Source organism: Silene latifolia, chromosome 4 (assembly GCF_048544455.1).
Source record: "Silene latifolia isolate original U9 population chromosome 4, ASM4854445v1, whole genome shotgun sequence".
Classification (NCBI taxonomy): Eukaryota; Viridiplantae; Streptophyta; class Magnoliopsida; order Caryophyllales; family Caryophyllaceae; genus Silene; species Silene latifolia.
The window spans coordinates 74,070,268-74,081,400 of NC_133529.1; the positions used below are offsets into that span (position 1 = coordinate 74,070,268).

At 35.4% G+C, this 11,133-nt stretch overlaps 1 protein-coding gene across 1 annotated transcript; it reads right to left on the bottom strand.

The window, feature by feature from the left end:
* Nucleotides 1-10,311, bottom strand: LOC141651657 (uncharacterized). The gene is made up of 2 exons (XM_074459358.1): nucleotides 9,812-10,311; nucleotides 1-802 (listed from the first exon to the last, which is right to left on the bottom strand). The coding sequence occupies exons 1-2, from the start codon at nucleotides 10,309-10,311 to the stop codon at nucleotides 1-3; spliced, it is 1,302 nt and encodes a 433-aa protein (XP_074315459.1).
* Nucleotides 10,312-11,133: the final 822 nt, after the last annotated feature.

Genomic DNA, 11,133 nt, shown 5'->3' on the forward strand with positions numbered 1-11,133 from the left:
TTACTGCATTAACGATAAATCATAAAGAACAGCATTGTTCGCAATCGGAGGTAGAACAACCGACCACAGAGACCGCCCAACAACTCGCGGCTCAATATGAGCTAGACTATGCGCAACACTGTTGACCCGACTAGTGAAAGACCAAATAACAGAAATAAAAACATTACATAAACTTGAAATATCCTCTAAAATTAACGAAAAAATACTTCTTCCTTTAGTTTTCTTCTTCAGAGCTTCAATAACCTGTAGACAATCACTTTCAAAGACAACTCTTGTGTGCCCGTTCCGTATAGCTTCTTTAACTCCTTCAAGGAGTGCTTCAGCTTCCGCAATATGAGGCTCCCATACCTGTTCCGTCACTCTCGACACGCCCCATAGGACCTTTCCCCACTCGTCTCGACAGACCACCCCCATGCTACTACCCACCTCATCTTTTACCCCTGCATCCACATTTACCTTAACGAAACCCGATGGCGGACCAGTCCACCCCCTTCCCTCGCTACAACCAGGCGCCTGCCCCTCCCCAAGCCTCTTATTGTCCCGCAAAAAGCTGCCCCCTTCTATCTCGTCTAAAATATCACAAGCTCTTCGAATGACACTAAAAGGATCCACCCTACACGACTCAAAAATCACCTTGTTTCGATGCTCCCACAACGCCCAACATCCTACCATAAATTTAACAATCTCCCGTCCTCCAAGCTCACGCCACCTCGCTTCCACCCAGTCCCGAATGCCCCCCCTTCCGTCCTCGTCATCCCCTTCCAAGCCCATACCCTCCCAAACCCGTTTAGCAACCACACAGCTACAAAAAAGATGAAGACTCGACTCAACAAAAGAATCACATAAAGGACAAAAGGAACACTCACCTCGAACTCGATTAGCTATATTCGCTCTGGTCGCCAAGGCTTCGCTGCACAGTTGCCAGAAGAAGAGCTTTACTCGGGGCCATACCGGAACCTTCCAGAGCCTATTCCAAAGCCACTTACTCTTTCCCCAGTCCGACGCACAACCCATCTCGAGAGCCTCCCTATCCCCTGCCTGTTGGAGTGTCCCCGACAATAATGCGATCACAATTGTCGATCATGATGATCACATGTTTAAATCTCATTTTTTAAGAATACGTAAGGGATGATTCATTTTATAGTCAACTTATCAACATTAATCGGTAACGATTGGCTTGCTAGAGTTTGACGTGCGTAGTGGGACGGTGGTGGTCGATTGATCCCTTAAGGTCACACCTAAAGGATGATGCCCTTATCTGTAAAGTTGATTAATTGTATGACGATACAAGTTGATCAATTCCTTGAAATTGAACAATTCATTTGTGAGAGAGAGAATATTGATTTCTTATTTTAATGAGATTAAATAAGATTTATTTTAGTAATAAATTGACTTTATTACTAAAATTGTTTATTGTTTGAGAAACAATAGAGATAAGAATGAATGGTTAATTATAATTACAAGATGTTGTGAATTATAATTATATGACCCATTTTATTTATGTGATCAAGTATCACTAGTCAATTTGTTGGAAGTAATTTAATTAATTTATAAAAATGATATTTATGTGATAAATATGCATTTAATTAATTAATAACATGTAACATACTACATGTGACATATTGTGTGACAAATGACAAATTGACAAAATAAAATGGTAGTCCATTTTACATACATGGACCGAAATAGAGGGAGTTATGGTGGATTATGGGTGAATTATTTTATGTGATAGAATATTATATTCATGCCTACACCATGTAGCTTACACACCTACTCTTACATCTCTTACACATCTATTTCTTGTGAAGACAAAAAGGAGAAAGTAAGATGCCATCCTTGGCATTTGGTGAGGCTTCAAACCGTGTTCCCTCCTTCATTTAGAGAGTTTTAGTTCTCTTATTTTATTCTTACACATCACATGCAAAAGTTTATGCATTATTCTCTCTTCTCTCTTTAATCTTCATCTAAAATATGAGAAGATTCAATCAAATTGTTCATATCAAATTACTAATATTATTAGTGTAATATATGAGTATTAGTAATCAATTTTAAGGTAAACTACTAAACAAATATCTAGCAAATATTATTTAGTGGGGATAAGGGATAATCTTGGGTGCAATCAAGAGGAGAATCTCTACTTTGGGATTTTTGGAGGATCATCCTAATATTCATTATAGCTCAAGAACTAACAAGTAGGAGATCTTGTTGGTGCCCAAAATGGCCGAAAATTTGATGGTGAGAAAACGATTTTCTCATCTTTTGATATTTAGTTTGCATGCATAAGATCCTTAAGTTTTTATGACTAAAACTTTAAACTAAAATATGAGATATTTAAAATATGATTTCTAACAAGTGGTATCAGAGCATCACGGTTGTTGCATGCAAAATCGGGTTAGGTTTTCCGAGTTAATTTAATTAACATATAAAACTTGAAATTTAGGATTTATGAAGATAAATAACGAAATAACTTTGCATGTTAAAAGTTTCTGGTCCTAAGTGATTTTTAGGACATTTTGGTTTATTTATGGATTTTATTGTTCATTTTATATAATATTGGCATTAAAATGTGATTTTTATGATAAAAATGTCATTTTTGGACGAAAATTAGCTAAACTTCGAATGTTTTAGTGGTTTTTGAATATGTTTTCACATATATTATCTACTGATGGCCTGTAAATTTTCATGATAAAATGAGTTGTTTTGCTCGAAATATAGATTTTTCAAATTAAAATTGTATTTAAATGGGTAAATAGGTTAATATGAGTTATATTTCGAATCTGGTCATGGAAATTTAGTATGTTGTCACATGCAATTTTACAAGATGTGTGTAAAATATTTGGCTTTAATGAAGTCTTTATGCATGATTTATGAATTTTTGATGAAAAATCACATAAATAGTGACTATAATTAGTAATAATGCTAAAACATACTTCATGACTAAAGGAAAAATGTCACATGTTGCATTTTATCACATATTTCAGATCTAAAAGTGAAAAGTTGATGAATATAATTTTTCTCATATTTTTTATGGTCATAATTGTTAAAACCGATAAACCGCAACATTATTTTTCTCGATAAATTTTCGAAATTTTTAACCTAAGTTTTGAATATTATGAGTGCCATGGTATTTTTCCAGAATGTTCATGAGTTTAAATTTCAAATTTTGAAATTATTTGAAATTTTTATTATTTAATTGAAGTTTATAGCATATTTTTATGTTTTTGAGTCCATTTATGAACAATATTAAGATATCAAGTTTAATTATTGTCAAATGTTAGTGGAGACTAATTTTGAGTCCTAAGATGGTTAGGGTAATTAACTTGTACATAAATATGAATTTATGTAATTATTGTGATTTTTAAAAGGGTTAAATCACGCAAATCCGTAAAAACCGATTAATATACGATATTGGCTCTTTAAAGGCGATTTAGCATAAAATCGAGCACGTTCATACATATTATAATGCTGCATTTTATTTATGATTGTCATATTTTAATTTTATATAATTTTTGAATTATGTAATTTTACTTAGTATGGCCTTAGTTTTAATTGGTATTACCCAAAATGTATGGGAATATCGATTCAGTTGTAATTATTGTGATCTTGTATCACCGTTTTGTAATTTAATAGATTTATTTTTATTTTAATTACAAATGTATAATAGGAAATTATGTAATTCATTTTGTAATTTTATTATTCCGGAGTTCCTTGAAGACGGTGCCATTCAAGAAGGCGATCCTTCAAAGAAAGTGTTGCCTTGAAATGCGTGCCAAGACCGAAGCTCAAGGGACCAAAGGAGTTGGTTTCCGAATTTGTAATAGTTTATTAGATTTACTATTTTAGGAAGGCCATACTAGGATTTTATTTATGCTTTGCATTTCATTTATATGTTGCATGCATCGCTAAATCGCCATAACTAAAACATGCATTATCATTTAATCGAGTTTATCGACCGTGTCAATTACAATTATCGTAGTTCACCGCTTTAGTTCACTTAAAACGTGATAGATAATAAATTGACATGACCTCTCGCTTAAATAAACAATTGAGACTTAGCCTTACCAAAAAGTAGAAACCATGAAAACCTATTTCGTGAGGGAGTGCGCTCGGCCACACCGGGGTACAAACCTTGTTACATAGGGGAAGTGGGTGATAAATGTCTATCCACCGAATTCATGTTGATAAGGGATGAATCGGCTACCCCGTGCTCAAGTTAATGTGAATTTGGATCATGGACACATTTATTTGAAATTTGGATTGAGCTCAACGGAAGTATTCGTGACCGTAGTCGCATGTGTTCCGGGCTATAGATAAATATTAGAGTAATTTTATCGACTGAGAGTTCTAAAAGTAGAATCGATTAAAGAGTTAATCCACCGAGTTATATTGATGAGGGATGAATCGGCTACCCCGTGCCCAAGTTAATATGAATTTGGATCTCGGAATCATTTATCATAGTTGGGTAGAGGTCACTATATAAATGATTTACTTGTTATTTACAAGTATTAATAAAACGATAAATGTTAAGTTTTCCACTATTTCGTTATCATATTGTTCTATTTCTTTACCTCAATTTATATGATATCATTTCGATTTTAGTTCAAATCTCCATTGAAACATCGTAACTAAAGACAAATATGAATTTTCTTCTAGAAACCTCGTGTTATCCATTGGACGGATCTCTTGTGAAGAGTATAGATAAAAGTCATTCGTGATCAAAAGGGTTTTTGATTCTTGACTAACATATCTACTTACAATGAAGTGTTTCTCATATGCTTAATTGAGTTAAGTACTTTGAAATGTTAAATCATTTTGGTAACTAGATTTGTAGGAAATCAAAATTGACCAAAATACCGCAACCACTTCAATGAAAGTTTTAAGACTAAACGAATGAATTGAAGAGTAGTCTTCATGAATTTCAATTTTGCTTCTCTTAGCAAAGACTCATTGAAATGAGTGGGAGCATTCACTTAAACCGTTAAGAAAAGGACGAGGTTCTAAGAAGTAAAACTAGAATGGAATTGATACAAGGTAATGTTAAAAGTAAAGTTATTAAGAATAACGATACTAAACCTATCAATCCCGATCGATAAAGTTTCCATTGTCTTAATTGTTGGATGCTAAGGAAACTACCCCAAATTATTGAAGAATCAACAAGTTAGTTGTGGGACATCTAATGGGACCTTCTTCTTTAAATGTTTATTTGATTGACATAAATTTTGCTAGTACTTCTTCGTCAATATTAGAAACCGGTGGTGTTTTTCATCATTGTATTTGATACATAGGATGATTAAAATATGACGACTAGCAACAATGATGTTGAGAGATAGAGTCATTGTGTACTCAATCTAGTTTTTGCGTTTAGAGTTGTACTTAATTGTGACTATTAAGTGCATAACCTCTAAATAAGAATATAACTTGTTAAGATACAAAATAGGTTTCACTTTTGTGACCCTATACACCATGATTTGATGTATGGCTAGCCCATTATCAAGGTGATTATATTCTAAACCAAACTAGAATGATATATCATGTAGATGATGCAAGACTCAAATTGGTAACCCAAGATTGAACCTTAGATTCTGGAATGATGAACGCAAAGAGTTATCGAGTACTCTTGAAACCATTAGATCTTATGGTATATGCGTATCTTGTATTCAAAGCAAGATGTCTCGTGCCTTTTGGTTGAAAAGGAGATCGAGGTTGTAAATCATTGATCCAAAATAGGTTGATCATTTCTTTTACCAACGATTTAAGTTGACGCTAATGTGTTCACTTAATAAGGTAAATAGAGAAATCTTTGAAGAAGTTCAAAGAGTTCAAAGAATCACGATTTAGTCGTGATGGGATTATCAAAGTGAAGACTTTGATATAAGCCAAATGAAATGTGATATAGTATCACAAGTTAATCTCTCTTAACACACATTATGGGATAATGTGTGGTTGGATAAGAAATCAAACGCTATTCGATATGGTTTGGACTTCAATCAAGTTACTTTGAGTTACTTGATCTTTTTGGGGATTTTATCATTTTGTCTAAATTATTTTTCCACTAAATCTTAAACGAATCAGATGAGATATGAAATGGTAGGGTACCATGTATGTAAGTTTTCAAAAGAAACAAATGCTCATTTTTCCTTACTATAATCACGAGTACAACGGGTTTGTGGCTCATGAAGCTGTCTTTCTAGAATACAAGTTTATTTCTAGAAGACAGAGTGGGAGAAATTATTCAAAGAGCCACAAAGAATGTTATGTCGCAAGAAACTGGTCTTTCTTGGCTACATGAGACGTTTTGTGTAAGACGTTGTTTCTTCAAAACCTAGGATTGTTGAAGATGAGGAATTAGTGTTACTTTTAGAAAGTAAAGAGCTTGCAACTTACAAAGAAAAGTTTTGATTAAAGTTGATTACTTCTGGAAAGTAAAGAATATATGACTTACATGAGAGTGTTTAAGTCACAACTCAATACAAGGCTTAGAGCCATGAAAATCCGAAATAAATTCCAAGTGAATTGTTAGATATCAAAGCTTAATTGGTAGCAAAGGGTTTTGCACTAGTTGAAATGCTTAAGTATATTTGGATATTCTTAGGGATTGTGTTTCATTATGATGATATACATATAGCGAGTTAATCTAAAACCCACTTCTTCAATTAGAAGGAATGTATTCAATACATGTCTTGAGTTTTGTAGATTCTTGCAATCCTAAGATAATGTGAAACTTAAGAGAGGGTCTTAAGTAGGACATCAATGAGTTGGAATCAATGTTTTGATCATGTTATAAAACTTTTCTCGATAAGTCGAGAAGTTGTGTTTATACATGAAGTTTAGTGGGAGTTACGAAAATTTTAGTAGTCTTATATGTGGATGACATATTGATCATTGCGAATGATTTAAGACTTTGGAGAAATATAATACATCTTTAATATCCAGATTTATGGAGATAAATCCACATGATATTAATGTCAAATAAGGAGTCTTATGTTGATAAGATTCATGACTAGTTCAATCGAATTGAACATATTTGATTGATTCCATTTGCTTCCGCTGCCGGATCAATTAAATGAGTAATGATGTATAACGCTTCATATACTTTGAGTATGATGAATTGTTTCAAATCGAATTTAAGTAATAGTTACCAAGTAAGCCATAAAGATTACCCTTAAGTGCTTGCAGAAGCATTAAGGATGTAAAGCAAAGTATTTTTGATGCAATTTTGTGTAAGGGTGTTACACAAATGACAATTGACAATTGAGATTGCGCATGGTTTCCGACAAAACCATAATCAAAACACATTAGGATGGTTAAGATACCATTGTGGCTATGTTTTTTAAGAAATAGATTTTCTAGAATCGTTCTAGGCAACAAAGAACAATGAGAAATATTTACAACGGAAATTGAGTACACTTGCAATCATGAGCTGTGCAAGAGGATGGATCCCGCACACTGTGAAAACAGTGAGATCTATTCTAAGGCTAGAGAGCTTATATCTAGATTGGATCTAGACACGTACTCAGAAAGTTTTGTAATACAAGGTATGCATTACGAAAGGAAAACGAGTATGTAGCAAGGTTGAGCAAGGAGTTGCTAAAACCTACTTAGCAAGGCCCAATCATAGGCTAAACATGATGAGTCATGTCATTTCAATTGAATTGAAATGAACAACTACATACAAGATCAAATTAGATTATAGAATATGAAATAGTAATCAGGCATTGACTATTCATATTTGATAATCGAATTTGTCGTTCGAGTTTTTACTTTAAAAAACTCTTTTATTACTTTATTACATCCAAACGGGTTGTAGAGACAATATTGAACCCCGTTAAAGTGAACCCGGATTAACATGGTATTTGCCCATAGTCACTTGTATGAGGTGACGTCTCGAAGTGACTAGAGTGTGATGCGATTGATGGCAAGTTCAAGTGCCATAGAGTCATGTGAGATGACTAGTCGATCACATAGGCAGACTGTTAGGAACACTTTTTCGGGCAGTGGCCGCTTATAGAGTTCTAGCAAATTTATAAAGCCTGGTCGTGGCGAGAGCTACTATAGTATTCTAATGAGTCGATTCTTTTGACTAAAGACTGTTCGCCTAAGGTGGCATGGTTTCAGATTAACTTTGATTTATGTTACTACTACCTTCGTAAATGGTGTCAAATGGGCATATTTTGGGTTATGATGGCTGTGGCTAGTCGAAGGGAATAGTGCGATAGGAATTGTCCACCCCCTTATCAGGGTTAAAGCAATATCTCAGGGCCACTCGAGGAGTAATGAACTGGAAACGCGTGGCCACGCTCGGAAGGTATCTATGGTAGATAATTCCGGTCAATCAGTTATTCTCCAGATCGAGGAAACCACTCTCGATGTGATCACTTGCAAGTACGACCTGAAAGACACCTTGCATTGAGTGGGAGATAGTAATAGGACAAGAGAATTGGTGACGCACACTTGTCGAGGACAAGTGGGAGATTGTTGGAGTGTCTCCGACAATAATGCGATCACAATTGTCGATCATGATGATCACATGTTTAAATCTCATTTTTAAGAATACATAAGGGATGATTCATTTTATAGTCAACTGATCAACATTAATCGGTAACGATTGGCTTGCTAGAGTTTGACGTTACTGTCGTGGGACGGTGGTGGTCAGTTGATCCCTTAAGGTCACACCTAAAGGATGATGCCCTTATCTGTAAAGTTGATTAATTGTATGACGATACAAGTTGATCAATTCCTTGAAATTGAACAATTCATTTGTGAGAGAGAGAGAATATTGATTTCTTATTTTAATGAGATTAAATAAGATTTATTTTAGTAATAAATTGGCTTTATTACTAAAATTGTTTATTGTTTGAGAAACAATAGAGATAAGAATGAATGGTTAATTATAATTACAAGATGTTGTGAATTATAATTATATGACCCATTTTATTTATGTGATCAAGTATCACTAGTCAATTTGTTGGAAGTAATTTAATTAATTTATAAAAATGATATTTATGTGATAAATATGCATTTAATTAATTAATAACATGTAACATACTACATGTGACATATTGTGTGACAAATGACAAATTGACAAAATAAAATGGTAGTCCATTTTACATACATGGACCGAAATAGAGGGAGTTATGGTCGATTATGGGTGAATTATTTTATGTGATAGAATATTATATTCATGCCTACACCATGTAGCTTACACACCTACTCTTACATCTCTTACACATCTATTTCTTGTGAAGACAAAAAGGAGAAAGTAAGATGCCATCCTTGGCATTTGGTGAGGCTTCAAACCGTGTTCCCTCCTTCATTTAGAGAGTTTTAGTTCTCTTATTTTATTCTTACACATCACATGCAAAAGTTTATGCATTATTCTCTCTTCTCTCTTTAATCTTCATCTAAAATATGAGAAGATTCAATCAAATTGTTCATATCAAATTACTAATATTATTAGTGTAATATATGAGTATTAGTAATCAATTTTAAGGTAAACTACTAAACAAATATCTAGCAAATATTATTTAGTGGGGATAAGGGATAATCTTGGGTGCAATCAAGAGGAGAATCTCTACTTTGGGATTTTTGGAGGATCATCCTAATATTCATTATAGCTCAAGAACTAACAAGTAGGAGATCTTGTTGGTGCCCAAAATGGCCGAAAATTTAATGGTGAGAAAACGATTTTCTCATCTTTTGATATTTAGTTTGCATGCATAAGATCCTTAAGTTTTTATGACTAAAACTTTAAACTAAAATATGTGATATTTAAAATATGATTTCTAACACTGCCAGCGTACGGTACGCCGACCTGACGGTATAAATCCCATTCTTCTCCACGTTCCAGTACCACTCATCACTAGGCCGAGACGTATTCACCCGAATGTTGCAGATTCGATCCCGCTCAAATGGCAAAAACAACGTAGAAATTAGTCCATCTTTCCATCCTCCACCATTCTTTTCCATTAGCTCACTCACCAACATGTCCTCGTGCCCCTGTACTCGAGGTGATAGAACCCGACCCGTCTGAGTACCCGGAATCCATGCGTCAAGCCAAATCCTCGTAGAGAGCCCGTCACCAATACGCTTCCTAAGCCCTTGCTCGAGCACGTTTCTGGCCTCAAGAATTCCTCGCCACGTATAGCTCGGGTTATTACCCACGCCTGTAGTCATAAAAGTGTCATTTGGGTAGTAACGAGCCCTCATAACTCTAGCCCACAAACTCTTCGTTTCCGTGACTAATCTCCATGCTTGCTTGCCCAGGAGTGCTAAGTTAAATAAGTGGAAATTTCGAAAGCCCATTCCCCCCATTCCCTTCGGCTGACAAAGCTTCCTCCAAGCCACCCAAGTTATACCTCTTCGTCCTTCCTCGTGTCCCCACCAGAAATGCAATATTAACGATCATAGTTCGTCACAGAAATTAACCGGGATTTTGAAAATACTCATAACATAGGTAGGGAGTGAATTGGCCACTGCCTTTAAAAGAACCTCCTTACCAGCCCTAGACAAGATTTTCTCGCGCCAACCAGCTAAACGTTTACTAAGTTTATCGCGAATGATATCTGTGAGAACCTTCTTAGACCGCCCAATCACCGTTGGCATCCCTAAATACTGTACCTGTTCCTCCACCTCCGTAATGCACAACCTCCTCGCCAGATTACTCCTCCTCTGTCTCGGCACACCCTTGCTAAATGACACCGTGGTCTTATCGAGATTGACCATTTGGCCCGAGGCCTCCTCATACCGCCGTAAGATATTAGTTACAACATCAGCCTCCTCAACCGTCGCTTTCGTAAAGAAAATACTATCATCGGCGAATAAAAGGTGTGAGATGCACGGTGCTGAGCTTGACACCCAAATTCCATGAAGGGCATTTCTCTCCACTGCCCCATTCATTAAGTTTGAAAGAGCTTCTGCGCATAGAATAAACAAGTACGGTGAAAGAGGGTCCCCTTGCCTTAATCCTCTAGACGGTCGAAACTCAGCAGACGGAGTACCATTAATCAGCACAGAGAAAGAAACAGTAGACACACATTCCATAACTCGGTCAATCCACCTTCGGTCAAAGCCCATAGTCACCAGAACCCGCTCCAAAAAACCCCACTCAACTCGGTCATAAGCTTTCGCCATATC

Excerpts from the sequence above, each read along its gene's own strand:
- LOC141651657 (XM_074459358.1), bottom strand. The coding sequence starts at position 10,311 with ATGGGGGGAATGGGCTTTCGAAATTTCCACTTATTTAACTTAGCACTC. Across the intron at positions 803-9,811 it reads AATGGGATTTATACCGTCAG|CTGTGTGGTTGCTAAACGGG; the intron begins GTCGGCGTACCG and ends TCTTTTTTGTAG.